Source organism: Labeo rohita, chromosome 6 (assembly GCF_022985175.1).
Source record: "Labeo rohita strain BAU-BD-2019 chromosome 6, IGBB_LRoh.1.0, whole genome shotgun sequence".
NCBI classification, from domain to species: domain Eukaryota; kingdom Metazoa; phylum Chordata; class Actinopteri; order Cypriniformes; family Cyprinidae; genus Labeo; species Labeo rohita.
In genome coordinates, this window is record NC_066874.1 from 18900697 (window position 1) to 18923365 (window position 22669).

A 22669-nucleotide genomic window follows, 5' to 3' on the forward strand; every position below is an offset into this window, starting at 1 on the left:
TGTTGTTTGTGCGACTCACAATCACTATTTGTGTCAGTTTATTTAAAAATGAGTCTCAAGACCCTGTTCTGTTCCATTTTGTTGCGCCCCATCTAGGTCTTTAAAATGCAATAAACGTCTTATGTAAATGGCCTGTAAGAAACTGGTCAGATCAGTCAGGTGAACCCAACATCAGCCTAATCATACATAGCCTCTTTAAGACCAATTAATCGACTAGTCGTTCATACAAATCACTGACTAAATGATTTTGAAAATATCTGAAATTTTGCACATCCCTACTGTCTTTGATATTCACATGCTCCCTGTCCAGCTTAATGTTATATAAATTATATATGAGTACTGTTGAATTAAATCTCTCTGTCTTCTGTTTCATTAATGTCAAAGCTGTGACATAATTGGATTGTTTCAGACCTGTTCTCATCACGTCAGTTCCTCCAGTCATTCTCTGTCAGGACATGATTAAGTTCATAAATGGCCCCAGTCACCTGGCTCCCTTACATAAAAAAAGTAATATTGCAATGTGTTTGACTAAATATTTGATAGAAATACAATGTAACTCTGTAATTCATTGTATTTAGGTGGTGCTTCAGTATTTGAGTACATTTCTGTTCTTCTGTGTCTGACAGTAACATCTGACCACTGTGTGTCATCATAACACTTTAGTCCAGTGAGTGCAGATACTCCATATTTCAGAGCTTATTGGGAGGTTCACACACAAATGTAAAGATCCACACTGTATCTTGCTACTCTGTGCACACCTAGAAACTAAACCATAAAAAACATGATTAAGAATTAACTACTACTGTAATTAAAATGAACCCTAGTAATTAAACATAATCTAACTGCCCTATTCAGCTAATGCTGTGTTCATTCTGGCACTATTTCATCTTTTATGCAAGATTGACTAGGGCTGGGCAATGTGGCCAAAATATTATCACAATATTTTTTTTCTATATGATGCAGTATCAATATTTATAATGTTATCATTTACCATTAATAGGAAAGGAAATGCTTTCCCCATTTTTGTTAGACATTGAGAATGAATGTAAACATAACTTGTTTGTTCAAAGTTGACTTCACAGAGTTCAAAAATTTTCATCAAAAACATTAATTAATAAAACTTAATCTTTAAAAGTCTTTAAAGAGCACCTATATGCCCCTTTAAGTCTCAGGTGTCCCTAGAATGTGTCAGCTCAAAATACCCCACAGATCATTTATTATATCATTTTGAAAATCCCTTTTTTGAGTGGAAGCAGAAACAGGCTGTTTTAGTATATGTCTCTTTAAATGCAAATGAGCTGCTGCTCCCCGCCCTCTTTTCCAGAACAGGGATGTGCTATTTTAGCTCATATCTCAGATCTCTGTCAAAAAACATCAGTTTGTTCACACGTTTTAAAGCCATATCAGTTTAAATTTCTGATATACTTCCAAAGCGCACGATCAGAAAGCTCCGTCACACACATTTGAGTACTAAACTAAGTTCTACACACAAGTACACACAAGTTTGTTAAAAACATGCATAAGGTGCAAGAACACAGTCGGTTTGCCCCCCCCCCTTTTCAAATAAAATGCTGCACTAATATATATATATATATATATATATATATATATAATATAATATAATATAATATAATAATAATAATAATAATAATAATAATAATAATAATAATAATAATAATAATAATATAATATAATATATATATATATAATAATAATAATAATAATAATATATATATATAATATAATATAATATAATATAATATAATAATAATAATAATAATAATAATAATAATAATAAAATTTTTATATATTATTAAATATATATATATATATTATTATTATTATATTTTTATTATATTATAAAAAAATATATATATATATATATATATTTTATATATATATATATATATATATATATATATTTTATTTTATATATATATATATATAAATATAAATATAAATATATATATATATATATTATTATTTTATTTTATTTTTTTTTGTATATTATTTGTCATTTTTAAAATAATATCATTACTTTCAGAATTATATTTTAGTGTACAATAGTAATATATTTATGTCATAATTTCTTCAAGTTAAACAGAACTTTTATTTTGACTGTTTCAGTGTATATTTGACGCTTTTTCTTATAAAACTGTGGAAAGCTGGAGATGAAGCATGTGTGTTCAAGCCTTATGCTGGACTAATTTCGACAAGACAAAATATAAATGTTTACTTTGGTAATAAGCCATCTGTCTAGAATAGAATATAAATGTATATGAAGGTTATATAAAAATGTACATATATGTAGCATAGTATAGCAGTAGTTTTGAATTTTAAAGTGCTCCTATTATGCCATTTTAAAGGTTGCTAATATTTTTTTATGAGTCTCCTAAAACATGTATGCAAGGTCAAAAAACACTTTAGTTTTCTCCAAAAATAGATTTAATTTGACCTTACTTCTAAATGATTCGTAAATGACTTATCAAGCAGATCGAAGAATCAGTCTCTCTAAACCCCTCCTTTCTGTGAGCCCTCACTGCTGTGATTGGTCAAATGGCGCAGTCCTTTATGATTGGTCTACCGCGTTCGCTTTGGTTGACGCAGAAACAAGCCGTCCTTGCAATCTTTGTAGATGCGTCTTTTAAAAAGTGAATATAAAACAAATTTGCTACAGATACAGCATTTTCTCGACATGACGTAAACCGCATGGAAATTGTACTGTTTGTGGGCGGGCAAGTTGTTTGCGACATAGAACGTGACTTTATTTATTGTGCACTGACTGCTTCACGACTTTGCAGATAGTTTATGTTCACATACAGCTACATGACACACTGCATGAAAGGTCATATTTGAAAAGGCATAATAGGAGCACTTCAAATATATAGCCCCTTCCCTATATATTAGTGCTGGGGCTAAAAAAATGTGCATAATAAAAAATGGTTGTCCCATGTTATAGACTGATTGATATGATAGACATTTGTAAAATGTCTTCACCTTCAGATAATTTCTGGACATATTCTGAACCGTGGGGCCATATACCATATGGCATATTACCATATCCGCCATCACCTTGATAACTTCTGTGTAGATTGGTAACTTTTCCTTCCATCTCATCACATAGCCTTTTCTCTTTGTGGAAGAGATTGCATCCAGTTATTAAAAGACAAATTTCAGCAGAAATGAATGTTGGAACAAAGACTCACAAGTTTCTCTCTGCTTTATGGATGTGAGTGTCCACACACACAGATTCAGTCTTACTGGTATCTGATTCTTTGATGGTATCGTGGGAATTCAGCAGTCTGCCATCTAGATATTCCCTGAGAGCTTCTGCGAGGCAGTCGAATGATTAGCATCAGCCTGCGTACACAATTTATTAGCAGAGAAGTCCTCATTGTTCTCACAGAAACTGCTGAGCACACAGCAATACACAAACTTTTGCTTGAAGAAATGCTTCAACACCAAGACACGTTTATGGATCTCTGTATAAATCGTCCTTTTCTCCTTGAAACTCTCAGTGGGAGGGATTGATTTAGAAGTTCATAATAAGCTTCAGCTTTGGATGAATAATTTTTTTGGATCGAAACTCCTCCAAAAGTCATTGTATATATCACCAGTGTCACACTGCCAGATTAAATCACTTTGTTGAAGATAGGATTGAATGATAGATGGTACTGTTCTTAATGCATTAAAACCACAGAAATATTTTTACCAGAGATTTTGGCCATTAATGAGAAATTTTCGATGTGGCCTTTTATCATCATTCATCATATTTAATCTAATTTACTTGTATTTAACGACCACTCAGAAGAATATGTCTCTGAATATGAGTTTCAAAAACATTTACACAACTAGAACAAAAATATGAAATATTTATATTTAATAATACGAAGTTATTGGTAAAAAAAAGCCCTATTATTAGTAATACTATGGAATAGGTAGCATGTTGCTGTATAATGAAGAGAGTTTGATTTTTTTTATTTATTTATTTTTTTTTTTCTGGTTTTCCTCCAGTAGACAGATGAAGCTGGCATGTCCTGCGACAGATGCAGCTTTTGTTTTTACTAGTGAGGTTTATGTGCACGTGTGTGTGTGTGTGTGTGTGTGTGTGTGTTTGTGCTGTAGTAGTCTGAGATCTGCATGCCTCCCTGCACTCTTGATGATGTAACAGCTCAAATGATGTAGTGTGGCAGGGGGGCAGAAGGGAGGAGGGGCAGAAATGATCACACTCGGATTTATTACAGGCTGCTAATAAACTCAAGCTTCATAGTTTAGGAGGACCTCCGCAATGTCACCTGAAATACTGAAATTAACCTTTAATGGTCTCCGTAAAACTATTCCCCATCCTTTTTTACGGATAGGACAAAATATTTTTGTCCAAGCAGAATTTTTATAGAATTGTGTTTTACTTTGATGTATATTAAAAGCCAAAAATGTTGTCTATTTGAAGCTGATTTATAGTTTTGGGTGGGGTTGCATGATTAATAAAACCAAAAGCATAGTATGGCTTAGTTCAATCCTAGTCCAACTCCAGTCATAAAGACTGAGATTTAATTAGGTGAATATATGCGCTGCATATTTGTGAGGAAGCACAGCACTGTGTTCATGATCCGGTGCTTTCAGTGTCCCAACGTGCCAGCTATCTTCCCAAACTTGTAAAGAGAAGCACTTAGAAATTGACTGCTGTGGACAAAAGAGTATTTAATGACTATTTACAGTAAGTGGCAATAGCCTGCCTCGTTGGCAGAGGCTATTTACACTAACTCCGCCTACCAGAGTGTGGCTGGGCTAAACAACATTACGAAAGACAGCTGTTAAACAACAGCTCCAGTGGTATAGGTAGTAAAGCGCACAATACTGACTTTTTGACATAGTCGACCTTTTCTAATCCCTTTTCTAATCACATATCACATCGCAAAGGCATTTATTTAAAGGGGTCACCGGATGCAAAATTCACTTTTACATGTTTTAAATCCCTATAAATGATAACCCCTTTCTCAAATCAAGCCATTCTCAGATTCTTGGCTGTGTGACATCACAAAGACCATGATTGTTGATTAGCATGGCCGCTGTACCTTAGACCCACCCTGAGTGAACTGTCCGCCATTGTTTTGACACCGGAGCAGGAGTAGACAAGAATGTCTCCTAAGCGATTAAGGTGTTTTGCTGTTGGATGTAATAATGTACATAGCAGCTGTCATTTACTCCCTTAAGTCATCATTTACTCTGTCATTTACATCTGAGCTGCTGAAGACGCAGAGATTTCTTTTGTTTTTGAAGGGAGTGCACTCCACAATCTGCCTAAATGCGTCTACGTTCGCACAAATCATTTGTGATCCAGCTTCACCTACAGAAGAAGTAAGTAAAAGGGTTTTTATGAATCTTTGCAAATCGTCTTTCCTAATAATGTGCTAGTTAGCAAGTTCCACAGCTCATTGCAGCTAAAGTTTAGTCTCAGAGAACTGCTTGTCACTCCACGGAAAAGAGGTGCGGGGAGAGCACAGCTTATTAGCATTTAAAGGGACATGCACCAAAACAGCTCGCACAAGGTAAAAAAAGGTGTTGTTTTACACTACCATTGATAAATTTTAACCGAAGTATGTTACAGACTTTTCATTAAGACCTTAAAGAATCATATCAACTTAAAACTTAAAAAAAAAAACTAAAGGAAATAATTAAAAAGTGGAAAATAAAAGTGCCTCTTGGGTGTTTAACGGGTAGGATGGGTATGTGTAGGGAGGTGCTTTGTACCAAGGCAGCATCCATGTAATAATTTTAATAAAAATGATAATTTACATTCAGTACATTATTACATACTATTTTTTAATGTATTACAATGCAGAGATACGAATATCTGCCACTAAGTAGTATAAATATCATAACTGCTATTTATTGCAAAGAAAATACCTGCTATTTTTACATGGTGTAAATAGAATATATCGCTATTTGAACTGTAAGTAACTAAGTGTAAGTAGCATGTTGCTAAGAAAATACTGCTTTTTTCACTTAGTGTAAATGGCATCTAATTAATATTTATGCTAAAAGTAAATGGCATTTATAATTTTTTTTTTTTTTGCACTTATTATTGCATATTAATGACAACTTGTGGTGTCCCACCAAAATAGAAGTTTAGTAGTTTAACATTTTATTATGACGACAGATTTAACAAATTATGACTACCTTAAATACTAGTATAGTAATTTTACAGTTGTACTGTACAATAAAATATTTGTTTTCTTGAATATTTTTTTTAATTTACATTACATTACATTTTAATTAAGTTTTTTTTTTTAAATTTTCTCCCTAAATTGTGCACCCCTTGTTTCAGTGTTTCCAGAATAAACACTTACCAAGTGCCCCAGTAATTCTTTGGTGAGTAAATAAAAACTTAGTGAGAACAGAGAGAACAGTCATATTACATTGATTTAAGACGAGTTGTAAAATGATAATCTGACCATTGCTGATGTAAAAGATAGTAGTAGTAAATCTTTTATATGAATTGTGAACAAGCTGCAGACTCAAGAATACAACTGTCATGACTATATAAACCTTGAAGGGAAAATTAGTGTTTAGTATTTATTTATTTATTTGCTTTCCCTTCTAGACCACAAGTTTATGATGAATATTTGATATATTTCTTCTGTTAGGCTACAGAAAATATGAAAATATTCACAGTTTTATGACAGGTGCAGTTTTACCAGGGAAGCAGTTGCAAATTTGTGCAATAAACAGTAAGTTATGCAATGACCTGCAGGGCTTAGTTTCATGGCTGACACATTTTCTTAATTCAAGCCATTTTTGGACACTGCTCTAATTGTTTGAACTTTGTTTTGCTTGAGAAAACAATTGGTTTGAGCTATTAAAATGACATGGGAAAGCATAACGTATCCTTGTGTATGATAAACTACTGTTTCAGGTCAGTTTATAACTCCACTAGCGTATTCCTCTTTGAGATCAGATTTCATAACCGCACATCAGAGGTCATACTAGCTGCCGTTTGTCGTCCTTGTGATTGTAAATCTGTTGAGAAAGCAGTCTCTGCTTCCCCCAGTTTAACCTCCGAACGGTCCGGATTGTTTTTATCTCCTCCTGGTCCGCACGCTGCATCCTTCGTCTCAGAAACTCTTCAGTTTCTCTCTAGTGAACTGTGTAATAAGCTCAACGCTACCGCTCGCCCCTCCCCCTCCAGTCTGCTTACCTCTCCTCTCTCGCTCCGTGCCGCTCGCCTCGTCTTGTTTGGATAGTTGAGTAGGAGAGCGTCCGAATCTGCTCCTCTTTCCTCCGAGTCATGGCAGCGGTTCCTCTGCAGCAGGTGGAAGTGCAGCAGCACTAATGGATCTTCGCTTGTTGTGACACGAGACCCTGCGCACTCCACTGCCCTCTAACCCTCCTCCTGCACCTCCTCCTCCTCCCACCGTTACACCCCCTGGTCACGGCAGGCAGCATGGCTTCTCCAGAGCTCCCTCAAGTGCAGCTCTCTTCGGGAGTGCTTTAATCTGTCCGCCCGATTGAGTCGAGTCAAGCGAGAGATACTGTAGGACAGAAGAGCGGTGGACTCAACTGACAAGGGCTCGCTGGATGAAGGCATCACGTCGCCGCTTCTGTTCCCCCTGCCACGGACCGAGATGAGGGCGCACGTCAAGAGCAGGCAGCGGCCAGCGCTCGTGGAAGCAATTGGCCGGCACCTCAATCGCTGATGGATTGAAGTGCCCGGGCACAGAGAGAATGTCTCCCAGCATCAAAAACTTGGATTGCTTTTCGCCAATGTTGTGCCACTGTAAAGTAGCATGCACCAACAGCACCATCTCACTTATGTTTGGATGCAAGGTAGGGGCTTGTTTTGAATTCATACCAAAGATGCATGACTGACAGTTGCTTAATTGGTCCTAATTGTCCTCACACTGAGGATAATTTTGCTGATGACACCTTTAGTGGGTTCATATCTCAACATATGCTCCAGGTTACACCCTCATGGCAGTGATTCATTTCTTTGCATGTGGTCCTAATATATGTGGTCTAGGTCGGAAGTCTTACAGAGTTTCCATTTGTCCGGTTTTAGTCTCGCAAAATGAAACAAGCTCTCAACGGGAGCTCTGACGTTGGCAGATTGAAGAGCCGAAGGTGATATTCTCCAACTAGGGTCTCAAAACGACACACTTCAAATGTGCCATCCTGTGTTTAATTCCACCACTGTTGTGCACAAACCACATGCGTCTGGGGAAAAAAATCCTGAGGGACTTCTGTTTTTTCTGTTCTGTTCAGCTCGGAGCTGAATGTAGACAAACCCAAGTTTTTATTCCTGAAAAAGGCTAAAGCTCAGGCCCAGGACTCTTTTCGGTCCATTTTCTGCTTGTCTAGTTCAGCGCGGGATGGCAAGTTCTTTTAGTTACATAACTGCCTGGTCCTCTGGGTGTCTTAGCTTGCGTCCCAATTATATCTACTCTGTGTAAATAGGATGCTGGGGAGAGCACGTTTTTCGTTATTTCACGACTGAATGGTTGGCTTTCGCTCTCTGCGTCTCAGAGCATTGCAACTTGCACGGAGTGTACTGGATTACGGCTTGTCACTTTGCGCCTGCACAGACTGATCTGTCCTAAAACGCTTTCTGTTATTATAGCTGAACCTTCTTTTCTGTTAAGCGTGAGATCAGAGGGCTCTTGTTAACTCCTAATGACCATCAATCCCCGGTAGAGTAGAGCAAGCACAGAGATGACCTCTTGGCACTTGTGCTTGGCATTGTGCATGTTTGGTAGCCTTTTAAATTGTTTATTTGTGTGAATATTGAGTTTAATTTTGACCAAACATCTGTCTAAAGACATTTAGCTTAGCTAAAGAGTCTTTTTAAATGCCTCATTGGCTGAATGTTTTATTTATAGGTTTTGCATCTTGCTGCCGTTTTACGGATAGTGAATTGCATCATGAATAAGTAAAACTACAACAGTGAAAAGTGTTTCAAGACTTAAGTTACATTTTACAGTAAGTTTCAAGGCATTAAGTATCATGAACTAATATGAACAACACCTACATGTGTTAATTTCTGCATGTACGAATTCATTTTTAACATGTCAAGTTGTATAAATTAATGTATCAAAATATTGTGTATTCACCTACCTGACCCCGAAATACGTACCAATGAGTACATATCACTGCAATTTCCAACAGAAATGAACACTAGAGGTGGTAAAACGGCGAGCACTTGTAATCGGTTTTATACATGGTTATGATTACAGCTCCAAATGTTTCACTTTCTGGACGTAACAAGCTTGCTCGGCAGCTCAGCTGGCACAGAATTGGACTTGGGATGCGGAGTCCTTGGTTACAAATCCTGTGAAAAACATGACTCCTGATGAAAGAGCTGAAAGATGAGAGATCTAAAACTGTGTGCTTGTGATTGTGTTTTTACGTCACGTTCGCGTTCATACTGTCGGGTAGGTTTAAGATTGTACGCTATTTTAAAACGTCATGGAGCATTAGCGTTATAGTCCGAACTGCGGTGACATGTACAAAAAAAAAAAAAACACTCTTTTAGCGCCACTCAGCGGACATTTCAATCAAATATGTCAAGAAACGTACAGTATGTATTTCGTGTCTTGCGAAAAAGTAAGTTTTTGTCATGAGATCAGGTTTGAGTTAATATATGCCTAATATATGTGTGTGTACTGTGTAATATAAATTCTATAAAAAATAATAATAAATACATATCCTTGTGATTATTTCTTAAATATATACATGAATATGTTTGTATTTATATATACATAATTACACACAGTACACACACATATATTAGGCAAACTCAGACTTTTATTCTGAATGCAATTAATCGTGATTAATCGTCTGACAGCCCTAACACACATGAATTAAACCGCAATAGAATGCAGAGTAAATTAACTTTTTAAATGCAGTAATAAATTGTAATGAAATGCAATATTAAGCCTTTCTAAACTTGTTGTCCAACAAAATAGAACATTGTAACTTATTTTTACTTCACAGCATCAGTCAAGAGTTTGAAATAACTTGTGATCTGATGTGGCTTCTTATCATAGAATGAGGCAGACAATATATTCTATATTGTATGCTGATTAGCAATGACTTACAAATATACTTAATCATTATGAAAATACCCAAGATTGCTTGAAGAACACAGATAAACCATATATTATTGTCCTTACATTTCATCATTCAAAATGTTGAATGAACGTTAAATGTTGTTTTTATTCAGTTACAGCAATAGCGATGCCTTTATCCGTATTAGAGAAGCTGGAACGGAACGTAATCAGTGATACTTCTTTGACGCATATGTGGATTTTCTGCAAAAGGGTGCCCTCTGGCGTCCAGTATGAATAAAACCCATCCTATTTTGTGTAAAAATCAGAAAAATAATACCTCTCTCAAAAAAAATATTAAGCAGATAATAACAATCCACGCTTTTTCCAGTGTACAGAGGTTTACAGGTGTATTTTGTTGTTAATTAGATGCAAAAAAAAAAAAGCGCACACACACACACACACACACACACACACACACACACACACACACACTCTGATGTGGCAAGCTATCAAAATCAAACCGAAAACCTTGGTCTCTAGCATTCAGGTGTTTAGACATGTAGTTATACTTCAACAATCCCTGATCAGAATTAGCATCATATCTTAAACACAGCTCTTACATTTAAATGTAAGCTAGCAACATCTATTTTGAAAATTCCCTTAGCTTGCTGGCATCTGGTGGGTTCGTATAGTGCTGAAATTTGATAAAAATTAGAGTAGGTTTGTGGGAAGGGGACTGAAGATTGTTTAAATAATACAGCACCTCTGTCCATGCTGTCATCCAGCTGTATAGATGCCTGACTGAAGTCTGTTGGATACACAAGATTCCACACTGATAATTAAAGCTCACATGCATCCTTCCTCAGATGCTCCTTTGCTTAGCCTGGATCTTGTGCATTTGTCGGATAAAGTTCCTGAGCTAAGCTGTGCTCTGCATTGCATTGATTTAATCCTGCTGAGATGTGCTTGCCTCACAGAAAGTGGTGAATGAGTCTTTGATATGCTTGTTTTTTTCATGTGTGATATGAAAGTTTGCTGTTTTATGAATTTATGGGTTTTGTAATCGATTTTGTTGTTCTTGCCATGAATATGCGTATTTCATCGATCTTTCAGTTGTCCCAGGTGAAATCTTGTCTTAGGTTGTAGGAACTTCCAAGATTGTATGTTCCTTGAAACGGCTTGTTTGAGCACAGATTGTGGTTGCAATTTATTTTACAGTACATGTACTTACTTGTACTTACAGTGTACTTACTTAGAAAGTACTGTAATATAAGGTAACTACATGGGGTAGGGTTAGGTTTAGGGGTAGGTTCAGAGTTAGTACCTAGTAATTACGGTAACACTTTACAATAAGGTTTGTTAGTTAACATTAGTTAACTCTATTCATGAACTAAGAATGAACAATACTTCTTCAGCATTTATTAATCCTACTTAATGTTAATTTCAGCATTTACTAATGCATTATTAAAATCACAATTGAACATTAGTTAATGCACTGTGAACTAACATGAACAAACAATGAATAACTGTATTTTTATTAAATAAGATTAACAAAGATTAATAAATACTATAATAAATGTATTGTTCATTATTTGTTCATGTTAGTTAACACATTAACTGATGTTAACAAATGAAACCTTATTGTAAAGTGTTACCGTTATTACTAGAAGTACATAGTATGTACATGAGGAACAGAATTGTAAAATATTACAAGTTTTAGAGAGTTATTAAAGAATAACATGGTTAAAAACTATATTTGTCCTGACAGCAAGCCTGCCTGCAAACTGAGAAGTGCTATGAAACGTGAATTCTGGGATGCTTTTTTAAACTTTACTAGCAATATTTTTGAATATAATTGATAGCTTTCAGTCACGTGACCGGCTCGAAGCCCTGCAGGGCAAAACATCCATAGGACTGCAGCACATACCTTCTGTTTCACAGCCGCAAATATTTAGATCACCTCTCGAAAGAATAAACTAAAGGTATGTGAACAAAATGCAAGTTTTGGCCATTAGCGATCCATATTAAGCATCCACAGAAATATTTCAATCATTAAACAGTTGCAACAAAACTTTGGAAAAACACTTAAAGTGCTTTAATATATTCAGATTCAGTAATCACTATATTAGTGATGCATAGTTTACATAGGCAAGCAGATGAAGTCGGAATATGAACGCAAATGTGCTTAATAGTTCAGTGTTTTCCTTACAATGATTTTCTATGGGAAACGATTTAACGTGAAACTTTGCACATTGTGTTTATATTCTGTGTTCATCTGCTTGCCTGTACAAAATATAGATCAATAAGGAGTTACTGAATTTCGCCTTTTAATATCTTGCTTTACTACATTGCTACTTAATGCAAACTGCGTAAAAATAACTGGTGCTCAGTGGAGCAAAGCTTCGTTTTGCCCTCAAGGTGGGCGATTCTATGAGTGTGACGTCACATGAAAACTATCAGTTGTTCCTCAGGGAAAAAAAAAGTCTCAGATTTTCTTAGTTTTCAGTGTTTCAGTATTTGCAGTCTGATCAGTGACATGTACTGTATATCCCTACACTTACTTGGTCATTTCCTTTTATATAAAAAACACCAAAAATGAAAAAATATACTGAGAATTTATTCACCCTCGGACCATCCAAGATGTAGATGATTTTGTAAATTTAGCATTGAGAAATGTTGCATTAAATCACTTGCTCACCAATGGATCTTCCTCAGTGAATGGATGCTGTCAGAATAAGAGTCCAAACAGCTAATAGACACATCCATTATTGTCTTGTGAAATGAAAAGCTGCAAATGGCTGTTTGTAAAAAACAAATACATCAAGGTGTTTTAACTTTAAACCATAGCTTCTTGCCAAAATCCAGTCCATAATTCATAATAACACTTCCTCCGGTGAAAAAGCCTGTCCTCTGTTGTCCTCTCGTATCAAAATCCACTGATGTATTTGTTTAGAACGGTTTTGGACTGTTTTTACTTGTAAACTGTTCTTGATGTGTGCATATTTTTCTCATGATTCAGACAAGATGACTTTTTACTAGTGAAAGCAATATGTGACTCTGGACCACAAAACCAGTCATAAGAGTCAATTTTTTGAAATTGAGATTTATACATGATCTGAAAGTTGATAAATAAGCTTTCCATTGATGTATGGTTTGTTATAATAGGACAATATTTGTCTAATCAAATTATTTAGGTTTACTAATCAAAAATTAAGTTTTGATATATTTATGGAAGGAAATTCATAAAATATCTTCATGGAACATGATCTTTACTTAATATCCTAATGAGTTTTTTGACCTATACAATGTATTTGTATATTTCAATGTATATACAATTTCTGGCTATTGCTACAAATGCATCCGTGCAACTTCTGACTGGTTTTGTGGTCCAGGGTCACATATTATGGATAGAGCCAGAAGCAACAACTTGTTTATGGTTTGGAATATGGTATTACTTACTGATTATTTTGATATTTTTATGAGCCATTTGAACTCCCATTCGGCACCCATTCACTGCAGAGGATCCACTGGTGAGCAAGTTCTGTAATGCTAAATTTCTTCAGATTTGTTCTTATGAAAAAACAAACTTATCTACATCTTGAATGTCCTGAGGGTGAGTACATTTTTAGCAAAATTTTCATTTTTAGGTCAACTATTCCGTTAAGCTGTTTCATCTTTTCCCCATTAATAAGCTTTGCAGCAGCTACAGGTCATCAGAGATTCATCTGTGTTCATTTCTGTGCTTGTTTGCGTCTCCAGAGGTTGGAAGACCTGATGTAAAGGTCAGCAGATGGATGTCTGATGCCATACCAATTTTGTCTCTCTCAGGGATGTAGATTGTAAAGGAAGCGTGCTTGGTATGCTGCGGACAGCTTGTTTTCTCCTGGCCTGTGGAGCTGTTTATTAGGTTTCAGTGTCGTCCCCATTCCTCTCATTTTCCCCACCTGCCGTTTTTGTCATCAGCCGCTAATTTGTCCTTAAATAGAAACCGCTGTGAAGATTAAAATGGCAAACTGTATGAGATTACGATTTTCCATACAACAGATCTGCTCTTAACAGCTGTCACTAATAAACTAAACTGTGACTGACCCACTGATGAAACCATTAGAAAATGAAGTAAAATACATGATTAATCATCTCTGACATTTTATTAGCAAGAGAGTTTTTGTACTGAAGAAAATTCTGCATGAATATCAGGGACACATCTGGTCAACATAGCAGTTTGTAAAATTTGTGCATCTTTTGCAGAATAAACTAGTTTTTCTAGGCTTTTCAATCACGTATAGGACTAATAAACTGGAAGTTTTCATGAAATGGAAAACACTTCTGTTTCACTCAAATATTTATTGTACAAGATGCAGTCAAGATGCAGTTTTATTCTGAAGATCTGCATTGGACAGTGTGATCCTTTTACATATTGACTTACATAACAGAGCACTTTACGTTTTAGTCAGTTAACCGTGAAGCTCCTTTTGTGACCGGCAGTTCCACATGCTCTCACATGAGCATCGTTCATTAGCAATTCATTACGTAAAGCAAGTTAGAATTGATCACCCCCTACGTCTTTGTTGATAAGCCATTAGAGCAGCAGAGGGAATCCTACTGAAGTGTGTAAAACGCCTTGCAACCCGGTTGCCCCGAGTGCATATGATGTAACGAGGGCACGAGGAAAGAAGGGAAGGAAGGATTCGAAGGAAGATCAGGGATAGAACGAGCTCCGCTTTTTGCCTTTTTATTCCAGTCACACTAGATTTTTAAGCATGCATAGTTACACCACAACAAATGTGAGCAACAGGATATGATGTCATGCTCCAGGGTGTCTCTTCTGAATAAACCAATGGTTCTCAAACTAGTTATGCCTATAACAATGTTTTAGTTTTTTCCTCTAATCATTTATTCCCTCTCATGTTGTACCAAACATGTATACATTTCTTTCTTCTAAATAAAACCAAGCAAACAAAATTGTAAAGTAGCATTTTTTTCATAAAATAAAAAACATGCATATGTAATATTTATAATAATGCTTAGAAATGATTACAGTGTATTTGCAGTCCAATTGGAACACATTAATACTAAATTTGGGAGAGTTAATATAGCCAATTTTCAGACTTCTTTTGCTGTCTAGAAGCATTTTAGCCTATATTATTGATAGGCTGTCATGCTCAAAAATGGAGTGCTGAATCCAGCATATCTGGTTCAAAAGCCTCTTTAAATGCATTTTCAGAAACTTGACTTTGGGGTGAAATAAAACTACATCCTGCTTTTAATGTTTATTGTCGAACAATTAGAATATAAATACTTTAATCAGCACAGCTATGTGAAAAATTGTCATTAATTAATCACCCTGATGTCGTTCCAAACCCGTAATACCTTCATTCTTCTTTTAAACACAGATTAAGATATTTCTTAAATCTAAGATCTTTCTGACCTTGCATAGACGGTAATGCAACTGACACATTAAAGGCACAGAAAGGTAGTAAGGACATAGATAAAACAGTCCATGTGACATCAGTGGTTTAACCTTGATTTTATGAATCTACAATCTTTTAGTGCACAAAGAAATAAAAAATAATTTATTTATTATTATTTTCTTTTTTAAAATTTCTTCTCTTCTGTCAGTCTCTGTTGTGGTTTAAAAATAGATGTATGATTCAATTGCAAAATGAAAGCATTTGAATAATTTTCAAATTATTAAATATACATTTTTATTTTTTTTTTCATGTCATGTAAATAGGCTGTAAATTGATTTAAAATTTAAATAAAATTAATTACATGAAATGTCATTTAATTGCAATTTATTTGTTTATTTTTTAAAATATGATTAAATAGCCTATCATTAACAAAGTCAATACAAATGCTTGTCTTGTCTAGCTCTGCATGAACTCTGCGTATTCCAGTTCATGTCAGTTAGGGTATGTTGGAAAAACTCCCATCTCATTTTCTTCTCCCACTTCAAAATTGTCCTACATCGGCGTTTTTCCTTTTTTTGTGAAGCATGTTTGACCTTCTTTGCATGTTCACTTTGTAAACACTGGGTCGGTACTTCTGCAGCGATGTAGGACGATTTTGAAGTTGGAGGAGAAAATGAGATGGGATTTTTTTGACCTACCCTAAATGTCTTGAACCGGAATACACAGAGTTCACGCAGAGCTAGACAAGACAAGCATTTAAGGTTAAATAGTATTAACATTGTAAAAAAAAAAAAAATTTGTTTTGAAAATAGCAGATCGTATTGCTAGATAAGACCCTTCTTCCTCGGCTGGGATCGTTTAGAGCCCTTTGAAGCTGCATTTAAACTGCATTTTGGAAGTTCAAATTTGGGGGCACCATAGAAGTCCATTATATGGAGAGGAATACTGAAATGTTTTTCTAAAAAAAAAAAACAAAAAAAAAAAACGTAATTTCTTTACGACTGAAGAAACAAAGACATGAACATATTGCATGACAAAGGGGTGAGTACATTATCTGTAAATTTTTGTTCTGGAAGTGAACTACTTGCAATTTATTGTCAAATTAGTGGCTATTCTCTCATTTGGAATCTTTTTCTCTGCGTCCATATAAAGTCTGTAAACCCCACGTCTTCACCCTGCATTTGCTTATGGCTGTTGTTCCCGTCTTGTCCAGTTTGAATCTTCACAGTAATGCAGAGCTTTCTCATAAAGGACCTACAGCTGGCTTCCTGCTAGTTTAATTATAGTCATCTCAAGGGAGAGCTGCCAAGAAACAGACAGCCGTCTTCTTTTTTGATGTGTAACGAAAACAAAATGTGCGCTTGATTTGTTTTTGATGATTTATGCTTCCAATTTGAGCAGTAAAACCTGTCTTTTGTTTGTTTTTAACCAGTGCTTAATCATGAAAGACTTAAATGGTGTTTCCCAACCATTTTTTTTCTCATGTTTCCTCGAAACCCAATTTAAAAAGCTTCAAGTATACCTTCATAAAATGCCAAACTAGAACCGTGTTGATGCTTAACTCTTATTTATACTTTTTATACTCTTATACTTAAAATGACTTTTAAACTTTTGATATATCATAAATAAATAAATGTTTTTGCATTAGTTCATTCTGAGGTCTTCAGACGAGTTTATTTCAGGTAACGTCTTGCAAGTGACCCGTAGCACTTATTGTTGCTTTATTTGTATTGTCATCTGGTGTTTGAGTGTAACAAAATTCCGCCTGCTTCAGTTTTGGATGAGCAGTGGCAATGTGCTTTGAAAGTTTAATTTTAGGTTTTGCAGTGGGGACAGCTGGGAGGAGGGAGGGCCATGATGTTTCCTAGAGAGACAAGAGGCAGAAACTATTTTAATTCTGCTCACAGCACACTGTCTGTTTAGATGTCAGCTCTTTCTTCATCTCCTAGGTTGAAGCACAAGTCAAAGTGGATGTGATGATCTCATGTCTCGTTCCTGTCTGCCCTGTGGATCGCAGCAGGAAAAGGGCAGACGGAGGGAGAGGAAGTACAGTACGCTGCGCTTATTGGGATGGCATATGAAGTTGTGATCAAATATGCACTTTATTTTGAATTAATTTTACATCAGCCCTGCTGGAAAATATAGCTTAAGTTATTTTGGAACATCAAAGCTGGTTTGTTGCTGGTCCAAGATGGTCTGTCAGCTTGAAACAACTTTGACCATCTAGAAACCAGAATCAATGTTTCAGAAACGTCCAGATTAAAAGGATAATTCACCCAGAATATTATATTCTGTAATCATTTACTCACCCTCATGCTGTTGCATGCTTGTATGATCATACGGGAATAATGTTTCTGCTGTTTTTTTGACTGTGTCAGTAGGATCCGAAAGTTCCATAAAGGTAGTTTAAAAGTTATCCATGCTAGGTGTGTAATATTGTCTACGATACTATAATAATTGTTGTTTAAAGGTGCAGTGTGTAATATTTAGGAGAATCTATTGACAGAAATGCAATGTAATATAGACAACTATGTCACGCTTTTACTGTGTGATGTGGTCTATTAAAATACATTTAGAATTCCCCCAAAATTCAAGATAAGGGTGATATGCCGCCGTATGACTCTTATGTCTTTTATGTTTATATCATCTGATATAGTTAATATCACATGAAGAGCGACGATTGCAAATGTGATATTGATTTGATGAACAGGTGAATAAACAAGAAGTTAATATTAAATGACTTACATTTTAGACACAACAGTTCTTGTTTTTGTTGTATTTTGGCAACAAAAGTAGTTCCAATCAAAGCCACAGCAGAACTATTTTACATCTCTGAGCACACACAATGGCAGTGTTGCCAAGTCCCTGGATTTCCCATGGAATTGGGCTGCTGTAACACTGTTGCCGCAGATTGTTTTTTATGTCCACGGGTTGAAGCGACCCCAGCGATGTGATATTTAGACCTTGGAATGCGTATGTTACCAGGAGAACCCTGCTAAAAATGTCTATTTTATTCCCCAAAACCCGATTGGGCAAGTATTGGACTAGTTTTGAGTAGCAATTGGGCAGGTTTTGCTGTGAAACCCTGGCAACCCTACACAATGGTCTTTTGCTAATGAATCAGTTAGTCATTTGAACGAATTGGTTGAATGAATGACTCAAGTAGTGATTTGCCACCACCTACTGCTGATTTTAGGTTTATATTTAAAGTATTTTTTTTCCCCCAGATAATTTCAAGTATCATTATTTAACTTTGTTTTTAAAACATCAAAACATTAATTATGAATTTGTAACTGCAGGTTAAATGCGTTCATGTCCAGTATTAAACAGCCTGTGTGAATGAATCTAAATGTCACTTCTGATGCAGATTCTGTGTCACCTCTGCATTACAAACATAAAAATTTTGTTGGTACTGATTTCATTTGATTGGTAACAGCCCTATAGTGTCTTGCTATTTGAATTTATTGATCAAATTTAAGAATTTGACTCAAAAAATGATGCATACACTACCAGTCAAAAGTTTTTGAACAGTAAGATTTTCAATGTTTTTTAAAGTCTCTTCTGCTCACCAAGCCTGCATTTGTTTGATTCAAAATACAGCAAAAGCAGTAATATTGTGAAATATTATCAGAAGTGATGATAAAGACATTTTATCATCACTTTTGATAATGTTCAAAAGACTTCTATTTCAGATAAATGCTGTTCTTCTGAACTTTCTATTAATCAAAAATAAATAAATACATGTAATAATTCATATATATATATATATATACATATACATATAAGGTTTTTTTTTTTTTAACAGATAATCAGAATGTTACAATGCTCTCTGAAGGATCATGTGACTGGAGTAATGCTAAAAATTCAGCTTTGACGTCACAGGAATAAATTACATTTTAAAATTTATTCAAATAGGAAACAATTCTTTTAAATAGTAAAAAAAATATTTTAAAATGTTACTGTTTTTGCTGTACTTTGGATCAAATAAATGCAGGCTTGGTGAGCAGAAGACACTTCTTTAGAAAACATTAAAAATCTTACTGTCCAAAAACTTCTGACTGGTAGTGTACATTTAATTAGGTTAGAAAAAATTGGTCTTTTAAATGTAAAAAAAGCCCATAAAAGCTAAAAATCAGTTTAATCAGAAATAAATTACATTTTGCAATATATTAAAATGGGAAAACTGGTATTTTAAATTGTAACACGTTTTCACAATATTACTGATTTTACAGTATTTCTAATCAAATAAATGCAGCCGCCTTGAGCAAAAAATGAACAACAAAACAAAAACGTACTGACCCTAAACATTTGAATGGTTGTGTGCCGCATGTTTTTTATTTGCCAAATGTGCTCATCAAGACACAGAAAAACTGGTAACTATAATGCAAATCCTCACTAGTGGTATAAATAGGTCAAAGGTTCTAAAATGGGCCTGCATTATCTGGCAAATATAGCAGTGTTTCAGTTTATAAATGAAACTGAGAGTAAAATCATATAATTTATTTCAGTCGAACAGAATGCTTGCTTATTGTTTGATGGGCCACACATCTGGGCATTCAGCAAACACCTGCTCTGTGCGGTTCAGACGAGGTGAATGTGCCTTCATAATCCCAAATTAAGCTGACTACACATTTCTCATGCAAATGATGCTTAGTCTTGTGGAGTGAATATGGTTGTTTTGGCAGCCGTGGGATGTGCAGTTGTGATACAGAGCTCTTCCGAAGGTATTCAAGGTGAAGCGTCTATAATAAAGTGCTGTGTTTGCTGAGCTCTGGGCCTCGGTATGTTTTCTGCCAGATAAACAGACAAGAGCTGACAGCTTTACAGCAGCACGCCTAGACCCGAGACAGAAGGGGCACGCGGAGCAGGCGCGGGACTCTTCCACTCTTTAAGATCCTATACAACATCCATCAGACTGCATTCCTAACAGTCGTGCACCTCTCAAGGTTCGCCCTGCTCTAGGCCAGTGGCATTGTATTGCAGAGGACATCGCCTGTGTAAAGCCTGTCTAGCATTTGGTTTTTTCACTGCTGTCAAGTTTTCCGAGACCTGTCCTCCTTGGTTGAATGCCTGTGTGAGTGATCTCTCTGCATTTATTAGGTTTTACTGACGTTAGCTCAGTTTGGACAGACCAGCACAGAGCGAGTGAGCGTTGAGCCAGTCGAGCAGCTCATTATCCAGGCAAGCTGGCCCCACAGTGGCAGCGGCTGCGCGCCTGAAGCCGAGTCACTGAAGCACTCAGCGGTGTAATAACATCTCCAGAACTGCTCCCCGTCTGTCCCTTTCTCTCCCAGCAGTGGCTTAGAGTTCAAACTCACCTTTCAATTTTACTGGCTTTGTGGCCCGCTGAGAGTTCGGTTTGAACTTTTGAGTTGTTCGGAACAAGGCAAAGGATTCTGTGCACAGAGTTTATGCTAAAACTCAGCGACTTGCTAGGATTTTAAGGTCCCATTTACTAAAGTGTCAGTAGTAGTAGCAGTAGCAGACTTCTCTTTGGTCGGTCTAATATACACAAGGGCTCAACAATAAGGATTTTATTTGATTTTCTGCTGGGCTTGTGGAATCAGTAGTTCAGTTTTCTATTTTTAATGGTCCCACCAGAAAATAAGGTCAGTTTTATTTTATTTTTTGTAACATTTTATATGGCTCAGAAATAAATAGAAAGAAATTATGAATTAATAAAATATTATGTCTAATAAATAAGTTTGTTTTGTTTTGACATTTTTTTACAACCCGCTAGATAATGGTATCACAAAATAAGGTCAACTGTATTTTTTTAGGGAAAAAAGTTTATATGGCTCATTATTAAAAATTAGTGCTGGGAATCAATTTATCAAATTAATCGCCTTTAGTTGCATCCAAAATAAAAGTTTTTGTGTATATATTATGTTTTTGTACTGAGTATATTATTATGTGTATATGTAAATACACACACGCATGTATTTATTTAAGAAAATATGTTTATATATTAAATGTATTTAAATATAATATGAATTCTATGAATATAAACATGCGCATGTAAATATTTTAAAAATATATACTCTGTGTGTGTCTTTATATATACATAATAAATATACACAGTATACACACTTGTATATAATGTACAAAAAAACTTTTTATTTTTTATGCGATTAATTGTTGCCCAGCACTATTAAAAATATTATTATATCTGTTGCTTTTTGATTTAATTTGGTTTTGGGATCTGTACATCACATTTGTTTTAACCAGCTTGATAATATTACCCTTTATTAATATTTATTTATTTATATTAATTTTTACTTTTTTTTTTTTTTTTTTTTTTTTTTTAAACTTTTACTGGTCCCACAACAAAATAGGGTGAACTTAATTTTTTAGAAACTAACTTTATATGGCATATAAATATAATAATAATAATATTATTATTATTATTATTATTATTATTATTATAAATATATTATTTATTTATTTATTTATTTCTAAAAATATTATATCTGTTCTATTATATCTATTCATTTTTTGTCTTATTTTTTTGTTTAATTTCTAATCAATTTTTAAACAAAAATGTAACCAGCTAGGTAAGTTTATCTCTTTACTACCTCTTTAAATTTTGGCAGCGTGGTTCAATATTCCTGGGTGCCAAGCCTTCTCTGTGTGGCAAGTTCTACACTTTTCCAGGACATTATTCATTTAGCAGACTTAAAAGCATCTTACAAATGAGAAAAACAACATAAGTGATTCAACAGAGACAATTAGTACTGCAGTACAGTTGTTAAAGGGATAGATCAACTAAAAATGAAATTTACTCACCCCCAAGCCATCCTAGGTGTATATGACTTTCTTCTTTCAGACGAATACATTTGTAGTTATATAAAAAGAAATGTCCTTGCACTTCCAAGCTTTATAATGGCAGTGAATGGCTGTTGAGATTTTGAAGCACAATAAAGTGCATAAATCCATCATAAAAAGTACTCTGCACGGCTTTCGGGGGCGTAGTGTCAGCTTCAGTGGGAATATGCTAGTTTTGCGAGAACCAAGTTTTGTTTACAGCAAAGGAAAACCAGTCTCCTCTCAGTTTATATCAAAATCCTCCGACATTTTTACTTTACAGATCCTTGTTTTACATAGTTTATGGTTTATAAAGTTTTAAATATGGATATTTTTCTTACACAAACTAATCGATTCACATCAGAAGGCCTTGTGGAGTGCTTTTTATATGGTTGGAGGCACTTTTTT

General features: G+C 35.1%; 1 protein-coding gene across 22 annotated transcripts in view; it reads left to right on the forward strand.

Moving 5' to 3' along the window:
- The window catches only part of dlg1a (discs large MAGUK scaffold protein 1a), a 144284-nt gene that overhangs the window by 24749 nt on the left and 96866 nt on the right, over positions 1-22669 (forward strand). For 3 of the 22 annotated variants that reach the window (XM_051113490.1, XM_051113497.1, XM_051113500.1), the window contains exon 1: positions 7399-7827. The exons of the other annotated variants lie outside the window; for them this stretch is intronic. In XM_051113490.1, coding sequence (XP_050969447.1) covers positions 7726-7827 — 102 coding nt within the window. In that variant the 5' untranslated portion in view covers positions 7399-7725. Of the gene's footprint in view, positions 1-7398; positions 7828-22669 lie in introns of those variants that run through there. 22 annotated transcript variants of the gene reach the window in all.